Source organism: Sinohyriopsis cumingii, chromosome 1, assembly GCF_028554795.1.
Source record: "Sinohyriopsis cumingii isolate HCF-2022 chromosome 1, ASM2855479v2, whole genome shotgun sequence".
Taxonomy (NCBI): Eukaryota; Metazoa; Mollusca; class Bivalvia; order Unionida; family Unionidae; genus Sinohyriopsis; species Sinohyriopsis cumingii.
The window spans coordinates 141,384,989-141,406,968 of NC_142961.1; the positions used below are offsets into that span (position 1 = coordinate 141,384,989).

General features: G+C 35.8%; 2 protein-coding genes across 4 annotated transcripts in view; one reads left to right on the forward strand and one right to left on the reverse strand.

Moving 5' to 3' along the window:
- LOC149808029 (uncharacterized) overlaps nt 1-17,034 on the reverse strand; it is a 42,579-nt gene extending 25,545 nt beyond the window's left edge. For both annotated transcript variants that reach the window (XM_089972734.1, XM_089972726.1), the window contains exons 1-2: nt 16,935-17,034; nt 1,103-2,517 (exon numbers count right to left, since the gene is read on the reverse strand). In XM_089972734.1, the coding sequence (XP_089828860.1) occupies nt 1,103-2,486 (1,384 nt within the window). In that variant the 5' untranslated portion in view covers nt 2,487-2,517; nt 16,935-17,034. The remainder of the gene's footprint in view (nt 1-1,102; nt 2,518-16,934) is intronic.
- A 142-nt stretch (nt 17,035-17,176) lies between these two features.
- Nucleotides 17,177-21,980, forward strand: part of LOC149808030 (putative hydroxypyruvate isomerase) — a 29,323-nt gene continuing 24,519 nt past the window's right edge. Inside the window, exon 1 of one of the 2 annotated variants that reach the window (XM_089972797.1) lies at nt 17,177-17,472. In XM_089972797.1, the coding sequence (XP_089828923.1) occupies nt 17,277-17,472 (196 nt within the window). In that variant the 5' untranslated portion in view covers nt 17,177-17,276. Of the gene's footprint in view, nt 17,473-20,993; nt 21,057-21,980 lie in introns of those variants that run through there. The other variant, XM_089972806.1, reaches the window with a different exon arrangement.

Here is a 21,980-nt window from a genome sequence, read left to right on the forward strand (position 1 = left end):
GTGCCTTTCTGAAGACCACAGAGAGCTAGCAGACTTGGGCAGCTATTGAACTAACAACCCTTGGATTACAAGTTTGAATGTCTACCAAGTGAACTACCATGGATCCATGGAAAGATGGGACAAAATCAAGAAGCCCTATATTATAATAGTAGAGACATAAAAAGGAAATTATCTGTTGAAAGATTCACTATTGTAGTATGGGGTCTGTAACGCACTGGCTACTGTTACGCACTCAGAGTTGTATAAAATTAGTTCTTCATAGCAATTTAATACAAAAACAACCCCACTGCAATCAAATATAAGAACAAAGAATATATGATGATATAAGATATAAACTCAGGTTTTAATAATTAGGCTTCTTTATTCTACATTTAAAGTAGTTTTATCAAGAGTAAGTTTTTTCAAAAAGTGTCTGCCATATTGACAAGGTTTTTTCTTATAAATGGCATCCCATCTATGTCATAGTGTAGCATGAAAAATGTGTTTTTAAACACATAGAATCTCAGACCAAATTTATCACTAATAAATTTGAACTCCAACCTATAATAATTACAAAATTTATTCTCAGTATGATTCCTTTAAATTAAATTTTTTAAAACAATTTATTCTGTACAAGTTGTTTTGTAGCTTTTACTTTTTAAAAGCTACCTGTCAAACTGGCAATTACTTTAAATTGTAAAAAAAAACACCCTGCAAACTGCTTTGTTTTGTGTATTTCTAGTCTTTGCAAATTTATAAATAAGTAGTTGAAAGAAACTTGTATTTAGATTTTATAATAAATAGTTAGTCATGTTAGACTTGTCCTTTCCTAGGAAAAGCTTGCCTCTAATAATTGGACTTTTCAGACTTGTCCTTACCTAGGAAAAGCTTGCCTCTACTAATTGGACTTTTCAGACTTGTCCTTACCTAGGAAAAACTTGCCTCTAATAATTGGACTTTTCAGACTTGTCCTTACCTAGGAAAAGCTTGCCTCTAATAATTGGACTTTTCAGACTTGTCCTTACCTAGGAAAGGCTTGCCACTACTAATTGGACATTTCAGACTTGTCCTTACCAATAAAAATCATCCCTCTAATAATTAAACTTGTTTAACTTGTCCTTACCTAGGAGAATTTTCCCGCGTAAAATGGCTATCATGAATGTTCTTGTCTCAGGCCCAACTTGTCCTTCACTCTCTGATGCGATGTTTGGCCATATGGATCTTTTGATACAGCATTTCTTCTTGTAACAGATGGTCCGTGATACCAAATATGTGACAAGAATGAGCAGACAAACTAACCATATGATCTGCACTGCTCCCAGAAAATATATGATATAACTGGGAACCAGCCAAGGAGAAGGAAGGGTAGTAGCAGTATACGATGAACGAAGTGCACCAAGGAAAGCATTACCTGTGAGACAAAGGAAATTCAGAAACAGGAACAAGTTAATGGTCATCAACCTGTATGGTCGAAGAATAAGAAAAAGAAGGAATGATACAAATAGAATTGTCGTGACAGTTATTGCTTGAGCATTGGCGTTTGTGAAAGCTGCTGTATAGACAATGAGTAGCACTAGTTTAATACAATGCATGATGGGTCTGTAATAAAGACCCCAGAATCGAAACGAGGAGAAATAGAACAGGTTGCTCATAAGCCAGTACCTATTCAGGTGTATTTTGTACTCAGTCTCCTTCAGCAGCAAGAAAGCATTGTGACCCTTCGAATTTCCTGACAATGCATCGCTCCTGATCTTCATGATGAGATATGCTGGGAAAATAAGAAACAAAGCTATGCCAAGAATGAGGAAAGGTCCTGCATAGACCCAGTGATCCTTCTTAAAACACTGAACTTCATTCATCACATCCAGATAGTTGTCTGTGCTTCGACACTGAAACAGACGGAATATGACAAGTCCTAAAGGCATGGTGAGTATCTGAACAATCGTAATTATGACAAGATGTGACCATGACAGAATGTTGCTAGCCCAAGGTGTGGGGTAGAAGCGGTACTTAAGAACAGCAAGGAAGGTAATGCAAGCTGAGGCAAGAATGACAACTGTGATTCCCCATCCCATGACAACATTGTTGTACAAGATTTTCACTGTGCTGCTGGGGGTGTAATAGTTCTGAATGCTCTTGTATGTATCCACATAATGAACCTTGGTAAACTCCCAGGCATCCAGGTTGAACAGAAGGAGGAAATTCATGCTGCGCAACCAATCCTCAGGCCAGACCCATCGCAAGGACATTGACTGAAGAAGTGCCAAAACCTGAAGGTATTCTATAGCCAACACAGCCAAGTCCAACCACAGCAGAGAAACATGACGCTTCTTTTTCTGATCAACTTGATTGAAAATTTCATCATCGTCATCAATTCCCTGATCCCAATGTTCAGTTACTTCAAGTTTCAAATTTCTGGATAGTGGATATCTCTTGTAATTTGGGGGAACAACCCAGTCTGGTTGTAGAAGAGGGGCTGACTCAAACTGCTTTTTAAGCGCTGCCATGCTTATAAAATTGTCATATGATGTTCAGCAACTGTAAATAAAAGGGAGACAACTGGTTAGCAAACGAAGAAAAGTTGCAGATAATTCTGTATACCCCACCACCTTACAAAAATATTTACCATTTAGATTATTTGCAAAATTATATTCAATTACTAGTATTTAAAACACCATGCAATTAATGTAAAATCTGTGTTGAAAGACCACTGCTATGAGAGAATAAGATACCTAGAAAATGGATTTATTTATTATATAGTGTCATGACCTGTCTTGAGAGATCACCTATTTCAGAGACAATGATTTTTAGGCAGAACGTTTGATGATGCAAGACAGGTTCCACTGTAGTAAGGATGGCTCAAGACTGGTTTCACTGTGGTAAGGATGGCTCAAGACAGGTTCCACTGTAGTAAGGATGGCTCAAAAACACAAGCCTGAATGGAATACTTACTCTTTCATCTTTGACTTGAAGAAACAACTGCAGAGTGCTTGTTACATTCATATTAATATACATGACTGCTATCAATACACCATCAATTAGTCATAAAACAACTGCAGAGTGCTTGTTACATTCATATTAATATACATGACTGCTGTCAATACACCATCAATTAGTCATAAAACAACTACAGAGTGCTTGTTACATTCATATTAATATACATGACTGCTGTCAATACACCATCAATTAGTCATAAAACAACTACAGAGTGCTTGTTACATTCATATTAATATACATGACTGCTATCAATACACCATCAATTAGTCATAAAACAACTACAGAGTGCTTGTTACATTCATATTAATATACATGACTGCTGTCAATACACCATCAATTAGTCATAAAACAACTACAGAGTGCTTGTTACATTCATATTAATATACATGACTGCTATCAATACACCATCAATTAGTCATAAAACAACTACAGAGTGCTTGTTACATTCATATTAATATACATGACTGCTATCAATACACCATCAATTAGTCATAAAACAACTACAGAGTGCTTGTTACATTCATATTAATATACATGACTGCTATCAATACACCATCAATTAGTCATAAAACAACTACAGAGTACTTGTTACATTCATATTAATATACATGACTGCTATCAATACACCATCAATTAGTCATAAAACAACTACAGAGTACTTGTTACATTCCAATTAATATATGTGGCTGCTATGTATATACAATCAATCTGTCACAAAACAACTACAGAATATTTGTTACATTCCATTTAATATATATAACTGCTATATATCTACCATCTATTAGTCATAAAACAACTGCAGAGTACTTGTGTGTGTGTGTGTGATTTGGATTTTTAATGTAGCTTTAAAAAAAAAACAGTCATATCGCTATGATGTCTGCAGTGTGACAGTTTACAGTGATGTCTAGCACTGGGGAATCATGCCATAGACGTGTAGCATGATGTCTCACCCAGTCACATTATCCTGATACCTGGCCGACCAGTCCTAACACTAACCTCTTAATGCTGAGCACCAAGTGAGGCAGCTGTTAGTATCATTTTTGTAAGTCTTTGGTATGACTCAGCTGGGGATCGATCCCACGACCTCCTGCGTCCGAGGCAGATGCTCTAACCACTACGCCACTGGAGCGGTCTGCAGAGTTCTTGTTACATTCCAATTAATATAAATGACTGCTATGTACATGCCATCAATTGGTCAAAAAACAACAAAATACATGTGTATTATGGCTGAAGAGTCACGAGTGAACAAAGACAAAACTTGGTATATTTGTACACTAGATGAAAAAGTGATAAGGTACTTTTTAAGGACCACGACTGCTCAGACTGGGACAAGAAGCCTTGAGGCTGCTACGGAAATTTTCAAGTTTGTTGTTGGAACACAAAATGAAAGAATGATTAAAAATGGCAGTTTTGAATTAAGTGAATACTTCTCACCTGCACAGTTGACTAAGAACCCCCTTCAGCTTGTTGCAAAAATCCAAACATTTTGTCCCAAAGGTGAGAAGCGGTTAAATTTTACTACCCAGTGCATATTGCATGCCTTGTGTGTCTTTGTAGAGACAAAATATTTTTTTTTACGAGACAAAAATCTACTACATCTCTGACAAAATGTCAGACAGCTGTGCTCCATCCATTTCAATGCATGCACACTTGCATAAGTTCCTTATACTCCAATAATCTCAATGCATGTCCACTTGCATAAGTTCCTTGTACTCCAATAATCTCAATGCATGTCCACTTGCATAAGTTCCTTGTACTCCAATAATCTCAATGCATGTCCACTTGCATAAGTTCCTTGTACTCCAATAATCTCAATGCATGTCCACTTGCATAAGTTCCTTGTACTCCAATAATCTCAATGCATGTCCACTTGCATAAGTTCCTTGTACTCCAATAATCTCAATGCATGTCCACTTGCATAAGTTCCTTGTACTCCAATAATCTCAATGCATGTCCACTTGCATAAGTTCCTTGTACTCCAATAATCTCAATGCATGTCCACTTGCATAATTTCCTTGTACTCCAATAATCTCAATGCATGTCCACTTGCATAAGTTCCTTGTACTCCAATAATCTCAATGCATGTCCACTTGCATAAGTTCCTTGTACTCCAATAATCTCAATGCATGTCCACTTGCATATGTTCCTTGTACTCCAATAATCTCAATGCATGTCCACTTGCATATGTTCCTTGTACTCCAATAATCTCAATGCATGTCCACTTGCATATGTTCCTTGTACTCCAATAATCTCAATGCATGTCCACTTGCATATGTTCCTTGTACTCCAATAATCTCAATGCATGTCCACTTGCATATGTTCCTTGTACTCCAATAATCTCAATGCATGTCCACTTGCATAAGTTCCTTGTACTCCAATAATCTCAATGCATGTCCACTTGCATAAGTTCCTTGTACTCCAATAATCTCAATGCATGTCCACTTGCATATGTTCCTTGTACTCCAATAATCTCAATGCATGTCCACTTGCATATGTTCCTTGTACTCCAATAATCTCAATGCATGTCCACTTGCATAAGTTCCTTGTACTCCAATAATCTCAATGCATGTCCACTTGCATAAGTTCCTTGTACTCCAATAATCTCAATGCATGTCCACTTGCATAAGTTCCTTGTACTCCAATAATCTCAATGCATGTCCACTTGCATAAGTTCCTTGTACTCCAATAATCTCAATGCATGTCCACTTGCATATGTTCCTTGTACTCCAATAATCTCAATGCATGTCCACTTGCATAAGTTCCTTGTACTCCAATAATCTCAATGCATGTCCACTTGCATAAGTTCCTTGTACTCCAATAATCTCAATGCATGTCCACTTGCATATGTTCCTTGTACTCCAATAATCTCAATGCATGTCCACTTGCATAAGTTCCTTGTACTCCAATAATCTCAATGCATGTCCACTTGCATAAGTTCCTTGTACTCCAATAATCTCAATGCATGTCCACTTGCATAAGTTCCTTGTACTCCAATAATCTCAATGCATGTCCACTTGCATATGTTCCTTGTACTCCAATAATCTCAATGCATGTCCACTTGCATAAGTTCCTTGTACTCCAATAATCTCAATGCATGTCCACTTGCATAAGTTCCTTGTACTCCAATAATCTCAATGCATGTCCACTTGCATATGTTCCTTGTACTCCAACAATCTCAGTGCATGTACACTTGCCAGTAGCTTCTCATGGGTTGGTGGTTCTTTCCAGGGTTTTCCCGGGTTCTTCATCCACCATTAATACTGTCCACCATCTATAGCCTATCATGTGCTGAAAAATGGTGTTAAATGATACAACAACAACAACAGCATGTACACTTGCATAAGTTCCTTGTGATCTAATCATCACAACCTGTGTACACTTGCCTAAGTTCCTTGTACCCTAACCATCTCAATACACGTACACTTGTGTAAGTTCCTTGTACTTGTACCATCTCAATACACGTACACTTGTATAAATTCCGTGTATTCCAATAATCTCAATGCATACATACTTGCATAAGTTCCCTGCATTCCAATCATCTCAATACACACAAAATTGCATAAATTCCTTGTATTTTAATCATCTCAATGCATACACACTTGTATAAGTTCCTTGTATTCCAATCATCTCAATGCATACACACTTGCATAAGTTCCTTGTATTCCAATCATCTCAATACACACAAAATTGCATAAATTCCTTGTATTCCAATCATCTCAATGCATACACACTTGCATAAATTCCTTGTATTCCAATCATCTCAATGCATACACACTTGTATAAGTTCCTTGTATTCCAATCATCTCAATGCATACACACTTGCATAAATTCCTTGTATTCCAATCATCTCAATGCATACACACTTGCATAAATTCCTTGTATTCCAATCATCTCAATGCATGTACACTTGCATAAGCTCCTTGTACTCCAATCATCTTGATGCGTTTACACTGGCATAAGCCATTACGGTTCACTGCCATCTCACCTCTGTTCTGCATGGGTTGGAGTCTCGGATTTGGCCAATGTTGGTATGTGGGAAAGCTTGCCAGCAGCTTCTCGAGGGTCAGCAATTCTTTCCGGGGATTTCCCAGGTTCTTCCTCCACCATTAATACTGGCTGCCATGTATAGCCTATCGTGTGCTGAAAAATGCTGTTAAACCCCACAACAAAAACAACACTGGCATAAGTTCCTTGTACTCCAGCCATCTCAATGCATGTACACTGGCATAAGTTCCTTGTACTCCAACCATCACAATGCATGTACACTGGCATAAGTCAACTGTCACAATGCATGTACACTGGCATAAGTTCCTTGTACTCCAACCATCACAATGCATGTACACTGGCATAAATTAAGTTCCTTGTACTCCAACCATCACAATACATGTACACTGGCATAAGTTCCTTGTACTCCAGCCATCTCAATGCATGTACACTGGCATAAGTTCCTTGTACTCCAATCATCAAAATGCATGTACACTGGCATAAGTTCCTTGTACTCCAGCCATCTCAATGCATGTACACTGGCATAAGTTCCTTGCATTCCAATCATCACAATGCATGTACACTGGCATAAGTTCCTTGTATTCCAGCCATCTCAATGCATGTACACTGGCATAATTCCTTGTACTCCAACCATCACAATGCATGTACACTGGCATAATTTCCTTGTACTCCAACCATCACAATGCATGTACACTGGCATAAGCTCCTTGTACTCCAATCATCACAATGCATGTACACTAGCATAATTTCCTTGTACTCCAGCCATCTCAGTGCATGTACACTAGCATAATTTCCTTGTACTCCAACCATCACAATGCATGTACACTGGCATAAGCTCCTTGTACTCCAATCATCACAATGCATGTACACTGGCATAAGTTCCTTGTACTCCAGCCATCTCAGTGCATGTACACTGGCATAATTTCCTTGTACTCCAATCATAACAATGCATGTACACTGGCATAAATTAAGTTCCTTGTACTCCAGCCATCTCAATGCATGTACACTGGCTAAGTTCCTTGTACTCCAGCCATTTCAATGCATGTACACTGGCATAAGTTCCTTGTACTCCAACCATCACAATGCATGTACACTGGCATAAGTTCCTTGTACTCCAGCCATCACAATACATGTACACTGGCATAAGTTCCTTGTACTCCAGCCATCTCAATGCATGTACACTGGCATAAGTTCCTTGTACTCCAGCCATCTCAATGCATGTACACTGGCAAAAGTTCCTTGTACTCCAACCATCACAATGCATGTACACTGGCATAATTTCCTTGTACTCCATCAAAATGCATGTACACTGGCATAAGTTCCTTGTACTCCAACCATCACAATGCATGTACACTGGCATAAGTTCCTTGTACTCCAACCATCACAATGCATGCACACTGGCATAAGTTCATTGTACTCCAGCCATCACAATGCATGTACACTGGCATAAGTTCCTTGTACTCCAACCATCACAATGCATGTACACTGGCATAAGTCAACTGTCACAATGCATGTACACTGGCATAAGTTCCTTGTACTCCACCCATCACAATGCATGTACACTGGCATAAATTAAGTTCCTTGTACTCCAACCATCACAATACATGTACACTGGCATAAGTTCCTTGTACTCCAGCCATCTCAATGCATGTACACTGGCATAAATTAAGTTCCTTGTACTCCAATCATCACAATGCATGTACACTGGCATAAGTTCCTTGTACTCCAGCCATCTCAATGCATGTACACTGGCATAAGTTCCTTGCACTCCAATCATCACAATGCATGAACACTGGCATAAGTTCCTTGTATTCCAGCCATCTCAATGCATGTACACTGGCATAATTCCTTGTACTCCAACCATCACAATGCATGTACACTGGCATAAATTAAGTTCCTTGTACTCCAACCATCACAATACATGTACACTGGCATAAGTTCCTTGTACTCCAGCCATCTCAATGCATGTACACTGGCATAAGTTCCTTGTACTCCAATCATCACAATGCATGTACACTGGCATAAGTTCCTTGTACTCCAGCCATCTCAATGCATGTACACTGGCATAAGTTCCTTGCATTCCAATCATCACAATGCATGTACACTGGCATAAGTTCCTTGTATTCCAGCCATCTCAATGCATGTACACTGGCATAATTCCTTGTACTCCAACCATCACAATGCATGTACACTGGCATAATTTCCTTGTACTCCAACCATCACAATGCATGTACACTGGCATAAGCTCCTTGTACTCCAATCATCACAATGCATGTACACTAGCATAATTTCCTTGTACTCCAGCCATCTCAGTGCATGTACACTAGCATAATTTCCTTGCACTCCAACCATCACAATGCATGTACACTGGCATAAGCTCCTTGTACTCCAATCATCACAATGCATGTACACTGGCATAAGCTCCTTGTACTCCAATCATCACAATGCATGTACACTGGCATAAGCTCCTTGTACTCCAATCATCACAATGCATGTACACTGGCATAAGCTCCTTGTACTCCAATCATCACAATGCATGTACACTGGCATAAGCTCCTTGTACTCCAATCATCACAATGCATGTACACTGGCATAAGTTCCTTGTACTCCAGCCATCTCAGTGCATGTACACTGGCATAATTTCCTTGTACTCCAATCATAACAATGCATGTACACTGGCATAAATTAAGTTCCTTGTACTCCAGCCATCTCAATGCATGTACACTGGCATAAGTTCCTTGTACTCCAGCCATTTCAATGCATGTACACTGGCATAAGTTCCTTGTACTCCAATCATCACAATGCATGTACACTGGCATAAGTACCTTGTACTCCAGCCATCTCAATGCATGTACACTGGCATAAGTTCCTTGTACTCCAACCATCACAATGCATGTACACTGGCATAAGTTCCTTGTACTCCAACCATCACAATGCATGTACACTGGCATAATTTCCTTGTACTCCATCAAAATGCATGTACACTGGCATAAGTTCCTTGTACTCCAACCATCACAATGCATGTACACTGGCATAATTTCCTTGTACTCCAACCGTCACAATGCATGTACACTGGCATAAGTTCCTTGTACTCCAACCATCACAATGCATGTACACTGGCATAAGTTTCTTGTACTCCAACCAGAGGTCCTGCTAGGATTTTAAAACTAGGAGTCCAGGACTCCCATTTTGGTAAAAAAGGAGTCCAAGCAGCAAAAGTTGCAGTCCCTTCTTTCCTACAGAATCAACACAGACGTGAGTGCATCTATTTTTCGATGGAGAGGTTTACGTAATGTAATCACTCACTATAATATAGCTTCATTACAACAGTCCACTGACAGGGTCGCAAACTTATGGTTTATTTATTTGCAAATAAATAGTATCTGATTTGCTGTTTTTTCCCGTATTTTTGCAAATACGTGTCAAGTCAGAAAACAGCATTTTAAAGTTAAATCTTTAATAAAATAATACCTAGGCTTTGGTTTCAATGATTTGTATATTTTTTCTGAATATATGTGCCCAATGATTTAAGAAAACTTACAATCTAATAAACTGGTACATCCCAGACTTAACAAAGTCCGCCATTATTTCCCATTAGGCCTACTAGTTCACTTACAGTTTCAAACAAATTTTATGATGAAATAGTGTACAAGAGGCAGTTAATATATATCCAGATCACCGATTCTGATGTAAAAACAAAAGTTTGTGTGTTTTATCATCAAAGGATATCATGCAGGAAATTGATAGTTGCTACCTTACTCGGAAAAGGGTTAATGATCAATCAGCTATCAAAACATGATGCTTGTGAATGGGCAAGAGTTTGTTTGTCAACGTAATTGATACAAAAACTAGGCCTAGCTACTGCTGCCTTGATGAATACACTTCACTACAACACTAGAACTAACCAGGCTAAGGCGAGGGGCATTTTAAAAAAATATGGTATGGTCAGTCAATGTACCTCTTAAATAATCACAGGGCGAAGTTGTTTTCACTTTCCTAACAGAAGAAGGCGAAGTTTACATTTTCAGGTGGCATGTCACTCACTTACAAATGACATTTTGTCTAAATCTCAACAAGTCTTGATTCTGAGGTCATGTGCACTGCTTATTCCACTACATTCGGAAATGAACACAATAACGAAAGCTAAAGTTGTTTATTTGATGTTCTTTTATAAATGACCACATGTACATCTCTGGGTCTTTCTGCCTCTGAATTCAATCACTGTAAATATCTACATTTTCCCACTCAGCCGCCAGTCAAAGCTTTTGAACTTGCCGCCCAGCTATTGCATCATGTTATTTTTTATGTACTCTTATAAAATGGCAACAAGTACATCAAGGGGTCTTTCAGTCATTGAATTCTGTCATTGTAAATATCAGCACAGCTAATTGATCAACACATTTTCTGAAAAAGCAGGTGGCTGAAGCAGAACTAGCTCCTTGTACTTCAACCTTCTCAATCCATACACACTTACATAAGCTCCTTGTACTTCAACCTTCTCAATACATGTACACTTCATAAATTCCTTGTACTAAAATCATCTCAATGCATACACACTTGCATAAGTTTCTTGCATTCCAATCATCTTGATACACACAGACTTGCATCAATTCTTTGTACTCCAACCATTTCAATGCATGTACACTTTCATAAGTTCCTTGTTACATAATTCCAACCATCGCAATGTATGTACACCGGCATAATTTCCTTGTACTCCAATCATCTCAATGCATGTACACTTGCATAAGTTCCTTGTACTCCAATCATCTCATTGCATACACACTGGCACAAGTTCCTTGTACTTCAACCTTTTCAATACATACACACTTGCAAAAGTTCCTGCTACCTTTTGCTATGACCTATGACCGTAACATAATTTTGATCCTTAACCAGTAATGGAGTATGATTCTGAAATCCCTTAAAACTTCAGTTAAAAGATGGAGTTTCCAGTAAGAATAACTGCCAAGACTTTCACTGTACCAAATACAACACTCTTTTGGATGGGAAACAAATTGATACAAAACAATATTCTGATTCAACCTGATCTTGAGAAAATTTAAAATATATTTGATCTCATGAAATTTATTGACCCTAAAAAGCAACAACACTGAGAAATTTTGCATAAGTTCACAGTTTAAATATTGAAACAAAATGATATAAAATTAAAAATTTAAAGAGATCAAAGATATTGTACAAGGCAGAAATAAAATGTCATTTTTTATTGATACTGTTGTACTCGGATCCATTTTATACCCACAAGACAATAAGGAGCAACACCACTAAATACGACAGCTCAACTTACTGCACAATTAGTAGACCCTAGTAATCACAGATGCTCTACCAATGATAGTAGATCTCAGTACTGTCACAAATGCTCTATCACAAATTAATTTTTAAAAAAATAATGCATTAGAATTTTGAGACAAACTATTTGGGGGGGGGGGCTGGGATTGATTTTAAAGAAATATTTCTGGCCCCAAACTGCACTTGTTCTGATTTGTAGCAAAAAAATAGAACTAGCTCTATTCAAAATATAAGTTGAAAAACAAAAATATTTTCATATAAAAGAACAAAAACACTGGCTGGAAAGAAAATACCCCCCCCCCTTGCAATAAATATTTTAAACTAATACTAAGTTGAAAATTATAAACAGAAATATCGCAAACCATATTCTACCAGGTATATTTCAGATGTTATATGAAATACATTATAATGTAACAGGCATTTGTAATAAAACCTATACATAATTTTAAGAATCTGAGAAATTCCTAAGAAAACATGCACAATGTCTTATGATTGGTCAAGTATTGGTAATATAATAGTCCAGTCTTTATTGTTCCCCTTTTGCCAAAGAATGCCATATAATGTACAGATTCACTGTCTACCCTGTATATTGGTACTGACATCCATTCCCAATTAACATATTATAGATTTATTAACACTGTTCAAACTGTCACATGTTTGAGTCAAGAGCAAATGCCACTCCAGATGTTTGTTGCAGCCATTTTTGAACAATAATTAACACCACACTTTAAAAGCAGTCATGCCAGGTATGGGCAACATGCTTAAAACAAGTGTCCATTTTGACTGACCACACCCTGGGTCTCCAATTTTAGTGCCCACGCTCTTGGTTTCCATTTTTAGTGCCCACACCCTTGGTCTTCACTAAGTATCAACTTTTAGTGCCCATGCACTGGGTCTTCACTAACTATCAATTTTTAGTGCCCATGCACTGGGACTTCACTAAGTATCTAATTTTAGTGCCCATGCACTGGGACTTCACTAAGTATCTATTTTTAGTGCCCATGCATTGTGACTTCACTAAGTATCAAGTTTTTAGTGCCCACACCCTGGGACATCACTATCGAATTTTAGTGCCCACACCCTGGGTCTTCACTAAGTATCAAGTTTCAGTGCCCATCCACTGGAACTTCACTAAGTATCAATTTTGACTGCCAACACTCTGGGTATTGATTAAGTATCCATTTTTAGTGCCCATACCCTTGGTCTTAGGGGTGCCGGCAGAATTAAATTTAGTTGGGGGATGGGGCGCAAACATGTATTGATCAGCTATTATGTTTTACTGGTGAAGGTCAAAATGTCTGTGGGTGAAATCCTATGTTTGGGTTCCCATTTTGGGTCTTCACTAAATTTCTGTTTTTGCAAGTGCCCCCTACAATTGCCCTATATGCAGGCACCCATGCTGGGTCTTCACTAAATGTTGATAAAATGTATGGTAGAAACTGAATATATCATTGTCTAAATGCTAACACAAGATATCCAATTAAGTCAAATTTTGATTGAAAATGGTAATTAAGCATTTGTCCCTAAAACAAACCAAAGTAACATGAAATAATCATTACCTTAGGTTATCACTGATTCAGCAACAAATTAAAGCACATAATCTCTCTTTCTTTTAAACACATACAGATACACATCTGAGCACAGTATATATATACAATGTACATTTTTTCTGCAACATAATTACTGTGAATATAAGCCAGTACTTTGTAAAGTGACCGTTAAAAGAAATGAAATAAAAAATATGTCATTGTTTTAACACTACCGTATATCTTACATATAAACTGACTGATAAAATTAGCTTAAAATTAGACATCATAAAAAAGTTGTTTAGTGAAAACCCGATGTTAATATGACCATTCATTCTGGAGGAGTAGAGTTAACATGATTTTCAAGGTGGCTGCATTGGTTACCATACTAGATATCAGATTGGCACTAATTTTATTCAGGATTAAGCAGAGATCATAATACGGTTTTTTGGTGAAAATTCTATGCTAGAGGAGTCTTGATAATAATTTTCAAGATGGCTGCCATGGTAACAATATCTGAAACCTGATTGTGATCATTTTCATTTATGAGTAACTGAACATCATTAGAAGTCTTTTAGTTAAAACCCCATGCTGATAAGACCATCCATTCAGAAGAAACAGTGATAAAAAACGGTGAAAAAAAATAGTTAAAGCACCATGTTGATATGACTACCCATTCAGGAGGAGTAGCTATAACATGATTTCAAAATGGCCAATGTCTCATCCATATTTAATGCGTGAACAGCACCATTTTCGTCTAGGACCAACTAGACTTGGGGATGAATGTGTGTGTAAAGTTTCATGACAATCCTCCAAGTGGTTTAGGAGGAGTAGCAATAAAAATGATTCTGCTACAGGACAGACGGACGGACAACAGACCATTACATAAGCTCTTCTGGTCTATGACCAGTAGTGTTAGTAAATACCATTCATGGATGGTAGATGTTTTCATACAATGATTGTGCTTTTATAGAAATCCATGTGGCTAATCATTCTTAATGAATGCATTTTATTTAAATCTACAATCTTCACACAGTTAATCTAATAAAAATTAAAGCTTTATAAAAAGGAGCACTAGTGATTCCTTGTCAAGACTGTACATTTAAGCAGGGACTAACATACACAGGGACTGATATACCTTATCGGCTTTATTAAATATAAATCAGAACTAAGGAAATGAGGGTGCTTAGTACCTGAGATCAAAGGGACAACATGGTTTTCAAGGCTTTCTGTGGCAAGAGTGGCTTGAAAATGGTGCATATTTTCTAAACCATACTGCCTCACTATTGTTTTTTTATGTTACCCAGACACTGTAACTTGCATTAGATAAAGTTTATTGAATCTTATATGGTTAATGTTCAGAGATGCAAACAGCACCATTTTATATGCAAAAGATGAAAACTGCAGTGGTGAAATTCAGTTGAACCTTTTGTGCAACATATTTGAGAAATATAGGGGAAAGAAGATTTTGGAGATTTCCCAGAATTAGTTCTTGATCAACTCTTGACCTTTTGTAGGCCATTTTACAAATTCTGTTGCAATAATAAATCTTATTCTTAGTCTTCATACACTTTGCTGTTGTTATTTTTGGTTTGCAAAAGTAAGTACATTTTTTAATTTGTACAATTTTATTTTTTTAAACCTTATTCCACATGTGGGTAGAAATATCAAAAAAAAATTCCACTTACAATATTCTGGATTATATCAATCACAGATTTAACAAAAATCAATTAAAATGATGGGGACAAATATTTTTTTTGGTATAGATTCTAGTAAAGCAAATTTAAGATTTTTATTTAGAATAGGGCCTTAAAAAGCAGAGACCTCTTTATAACTGACCACTGGTAACCTGAAATTTCCCAACTTGTTTTATGCACATTTCATTACCATTTGTAGAAGTGTGGCATAAGCAAAATCTCCACCAGGACAACAACTATCCCCATAAAATGAAAGATAGGACATAATCCTCTCCCCCGGTCTAAGTTTTTAAACTTTTTAAGCCATCAAAAGTATACTGGCCTATTCTGAAACAGGACAGAGGAAAAAAGAAGAAATGTGGGATACAATCAATACACATTAAATGTAATTTAATACTGGAATTTCATGTAAATTTATGGTTTAGCTTTTAAGTACTTCCCAAAATATAACAATAATTGTTAGTACTTAAGAACGTGAGGTGACAAAGCACATGCATGTGCAATTAAATCAAAATAATCATTAGATTTTTTTCTGTTAGGATTTAACATCTGACACAAAACTTCAAACAGACCAAGTTGACACACAAAGATGTATATTTGTGATGGTTTATAAAACTTATAAAAGGGATGAAATTTGCCTGGGTACTGAATTACTGGCGGGGGGGGGGGGGCGGCGGGATTTTGTCCTTGGGGGAATTCGTCTTACACCCAGTATCAACACAAAAAGCAATATTGGCATTCATTCAAACATGTAAACATTGTCTGCATCATCTAGTTTTCATAACAAAAAAATGCACTGTTCCATAACCCAAGGACCAATATGGTGGATTACATGTGCACAGACAACTCTTTTCAGCATGTACTGAATGAATGCTCTGCTGCTTAGATGTTGATACAAATGTGATTGAAATTATTCTTGCTCAAAATAAGTTAGGGAATTTTGGCTAAATCTGGCTAAATTTAGAGAGGCTCGCATGGAAATTCACCAAGCTACAGACAAGACTGTGAGCTGAACGAAGTTAAGATGAACAAGCACTGGCACTTGCTTCTATCCGTTAAAAGGGAAATATCATCATAACACCTCCACCTTTATTAATTGCGAGTAAGGGTGCTGGTTTCATGTGATTCCCACTTTTTACGAATAAAATCAAGTACCTGTGATGGCAAGTTGCTTGGTGAATTTGTTATATTAATAATTCATTGTCATATCATACGCACTGGGGCTCGTATTTTTTCTTATAATCGACATGTCATACATATACTGTAGTTATTATATAGTACATGTATGACAGGTCAATTGTAAGCAACGATACGAGCCCCTGTGGTCATACGCATTTGAATTCTCTTTTGATAATCAATCGGTTGAATCACACCATGCGTGAAATCAACAAGCTTTCATATAAAAATCTCTGACATGAAATCTTACCTGTCAATTAGTTTAAACTTCGTGAATGAAAATACAACTCTGCAAACAAGGAACAATTAATCGCCATGTTGTGTATATACGTCATCCACCTGGAGATTTGGACAGTTTAGTGATATGGTCATAAAAGAATTGGAACTAGATTACAAATATACCTACTACACCAGCCAAGTCATTTGATTCTAGCGGTCGTTCTGTGTTCGCCGACAAATGTAGAAAATTTCGAATAGTTTCCATGACCTATTGACCTCATGCACATGATACATGTTACGTTATCTTTACTGTTGAGCAAGGCACTTGTAACTGTTAATCACAAACATTGACAGTTGTTGTCATTATTACATAATGCCACTAAAATTTGCAGCTAATATTTCTATGCTCTTTAATGAAATTCAAGGACTTGCCAATCGTTTTGCAGCAGCGAAAGAGGCTGGTTTTAAATTTGTTGAATGTACATTCCCGTATAGTGAACCGAAAGAAACTTTGGCAACAGCCAAGAAATGTGCTGGGTTGGAACATGTTTTAATGAATGGATGGCCAGGTAATTTATCATATTATCTCTCCTTATTATGCATTGAAAACACATTTAATCAGGAATGTTTGTAAGCAACAATATCAGTGGCCTTTGCATATTGCTAAGAAAGAGGGTGGAAGTAGAAGTAGACTATTTAATAGTAATACATTATTAAAAAAAAACGATTCACTTTGCAGGCTGGCGTAATTCATCAACAATTGATTGTTGGAGCAAATTGTTTTATTAATATTGTTTTGTCATTGTTGTTGCATATATGTAGTGAAATTGCTAGTTTCATATTGTCTATGGACTTGAGTCTGAAATAAACTAATTATTATATTATTATTATTTTAATTGTAGAGCCATAATGTAAACAGGCTGTTACCTAATTAAATCACCCTGGATAAATAAACGATATTATAATTACAGTTACAATTGAATATTGTTCAAATATTCAAATATTTGGGACCCACATCCTATAAGAAACATCAAAAAATAAATAAATTCAGAGAAAAATTGGGTGACTATTTAATAATAACTACCACTCAAGCTGTTAGGTTTGTCTGGTGGACTGTTGTGATGTAGACATTATTTCAGGTCTCCTATACAAGTATCACCTTATCCAGCATGGTAAATTACAGTGTTTTCTCTAAGACACACAAGTTTGAAAAATAAAAATCTGCCTAAATGTGTTGCCTTAAGAACATTTTTTAAAGTACATAATATGGTCATTTTCACAAAATAATGTCTTAAACTTTATCATTTCATGAGGAATAAGTACAGAGTTTTCACCTGAACTGAATGACAGTTCGCATCAAAATACCCAGATTTTAACAATTTTGTATACCAATGCCACAATAGATCCAATAATACAATTAAATTTCAAGATATATCCATTACATGACTCTTCCAAATACAGATGTAAGTAGCTCCTTGTTTCCAATGATGGATTGAAACAATGCAAAAACATATTTATTTTACAATGATAAAAGATTTGAATTATTGAGCTTAATTCATTCATTGCCCTTTACCATTCCAATATTTGTTGCCTTCTTCTATGGCTGTGGTTTGATATTTGAATGTAGGGGAATCTTAGGAGCCATAATGGAAAAAATGAAAACTATTATATTATTATTTTAATTGTAGGACCATAATGTAAACAGGATGTTACCAAATGAAAATGCCTTTCTGAACATATAATAAAGTCACCAGACCTGGAATGTTTCCATCATGGAGTGTTTCGGTCATGCACAGGGAATTTGTACCACATCAAACAAAATGTTCAGGCCATACCTTTATTTCATCATTAAATTCCTGCTATGTTCGGAAAATTTCCCATTTAATTTGTCTAGGGCTGAAATCTTCAGTTCTAGAATAATACATGAAATCATTTAATTCAGTTGTCGTTATGTTGTTATGTATATTTAATTTAATTGTTTGTCTGTTAGTTTTAATTTTTTTATTTCATTACATGTGTTTGTAATGTAACATTGTTTGCTGGGCTTGACCTTGTCCAAGACTGAGTTTATTTCTGCTTGACCTGATTGACTTTTTAAAATTTCATTTATGTAAACAACTAATTTCATTTATGTAAACAACTAATATTATTCTGTGTGTGTGAACTTATTATTAGTATTATTCAGGTAAACATGAAGGAGTAAATATGTTGATCAGGGTCAGGGTTTTGGAGATTCCTAAATGAATTTTGTAGGCTATTGTGTTGTAAATAAACAAGGCTAATTAGATCATTCCAGAAGGTTATTTTCCTTTAGGTAATGGTTGTTTTAGAAAATGCTAATTATGACCTGAGGTCAAGCAGAGAACAACATTATCTTGTGACTGTGAGGATTTTACCAGTCATGTTTTAACACCTAGCACTTTAAGTTGTATTATGTTGTAACCAGTTTGGACTAAATTTTATTTCTCTCAAATTATTCAAGTGATTATTTTCTCTGGAAATACGAAAGAGCTCTGACAAAATTCTTGGATAGAGACATTCATTGGAATTTATACTGAATTCAAACCTATTTCTATGATTCAACAAGAGGCTTGACACATCAGCACTTTGCTGGCTATAACAGACACATCACCTTCCATTTTAGATCTCTTTGGCACTTGAACTGAGTTTTATTCAGGACTTTTTATTACTAAGACTTTTGTCTTTAATTCTTGGATTGTTTTTGGATTTAATTTGGAATACTGTAAGTTCTTTTTTTTTCATTTTTCACTTTGTATTCTAGGGAAATAAATTATTTGTTAAATTTTACAAAGCTTGTTGTCTTCATTCTTTTCTGTTACTTATTTTAAGAGCATAAACTCATAACAATGTATTATTTGGAGTGGCAATCAAATCTCATTATCTTTTTAATTTCAAACTGTCAGTGCAGGAAATTATTTTCAGATCTTAATCACATACCTTTGCCTTTGCGGTCCTTCAGGGTCTGTCTTTTAAAGTGCTAATTGTTCTCCTTCGGTGTCTATCTATTAAGTGTTGAATGATGTACTTCAAGGTCTTTCTTATAAAGTGTTCAATGCTATACTTCGGGTCAGTCTATTAAGTGTTTATTACTGTGCTTCAGCATCTGTCTTTAAAGTGTTAGTGCTGTACTTCAAGGTGTATCTTAGTCCAAAAAATTACATGGTTTCCTATTGCACGGGTCATAAAATTAGAGTAGATAGGTAGGGCCTTTTTCTTTAACATTATAGATATTATAATGACTAGTACATGTATGTATGATATACTAAGCACTTCAGGTACTGGGCAAAATTGGCTCATTTAGATGCACAAATCAATTTGTGGGATTTAAAAAACAATAATTGTTTTAATTTTTTTTAAACATATATTATAATGATTAATATAAATAATGTACTAATTGCTTCAGTTACTGTGCAGAACTGGCTTAGATGCACAAATCGGTTTCAGAAAGAAAAAAAAATTAAAAAAATAATTTTTTCCTTGGGGGAAAATGTACTAGGGTTGACACTATAAAAAACAGGGATAGTTGGCTGACTGGAAACATATTTTTCCATTTGGCATTGTGAAGTGTTCATTAGTGCACTTTAAGGTCTATTCTATTAGTGTTCAGTGATGTACTTCAGTCTACTATTAAATGCTGTACTTCAAGGTCTGTCTTATTAGTGTTTAGTGCTCTACTTGATTGTACTGTTAAATGCTGTAGAATGTACTTCAAGGTCTGTCTTATTAGTGTTCAGTGCTGTAATTCAGTGTACTGTTAAATGATGTACTAGATTTTACTTTATGTTCAAGATTAAAAAAGCTTTTGTTGATCTTCCTAATATGTATGTCAATGATTCCTTATACCAATGCAAATATTATTTGTAATACATATACATATATTTAACTCATTGTCCTCTCCCTCTCTCCTTCCCTATCTCCCCCCACCATCATCAACTTCTGCCTTACATGTTATGTTAAGTACTTTTTATGTAGTGGTAAGTCACCTTGAGAACTTCCTGCACAACTACATTTGCATTTTTACCATGGTACAATAATGTTTCAGCTAATACATGAAAGTCAATGACTAGCAATTTTTATAGGGACTTACAAGTGCTGTATTATGATGTGACAAGTAAGACATGATCATGCATTGGTAAGGCTTATTATTGTACAAAATGTTATAGGTAGGGGATGGAAACTAACTACACATATTTATTGCATCGATTTTGTGGAACCTATGTCCATCATTTGTTTTAGGAAAAAAATAATTAGTAAAACAATTTCAGAATAAAGTTGTTGAAATTAGGATTTCTGCATGATTTAAAATAATTTATTTCAACATAGGGGGTCAGTATAAGCCCCCTTGTACTACATAAAAAAGGAGTAAAAATGACATACTATCATCCAAATGTAATAAAATCTTTAAAATGTGTAGCCATTGTTTATTTATTAAATGGTATAAAACTATACTAAAACTTTGACTCAGTTTCTGTCTCATATTTTCAAACCATTTATTTTACCTAATAATATTCCTGCTTTTTGAATTAAAGGTTCGGAATATGTAAACTTGTCTTTTTAATCATGTACGTGTGAGGTAGGTAGTTAACAACGTACAATTTTTATTATTGACTTTAACAAAGATGGTAGAGTTGAAGGAAGTGAAAAGTTGAGACTTTTAAATATTTACATAATTGCTCTCACCTCTAATTACAAAAATGTACATACAGATCATTCTTTGAAATAATTTACAAATTCATATTTAAATATTGGTAAGAAAATAGGTGTTTTTTAATATGATACTAAAAGTATTTAAGGATATTAACATACAAAATTATAAATTCTAAACTTGAAGATTTACAATAGGATGAATATTTTGGTTTCATTTCAGCCATATAATTTTGCATTGGTAGAAAAATCCATTGGCTAGTAGTGCAGAACAAATTAAGAGATTTAAAATTTCCAGTTACTTAAGATAGTCTTCTTTTGCGAAATTAGCAGTTGCTGTGCTGGTCAGGATCATGTGATCATTGGATATGATGTCATCAGTATGACATCACTTGTTATCTTGGTGTGTTGT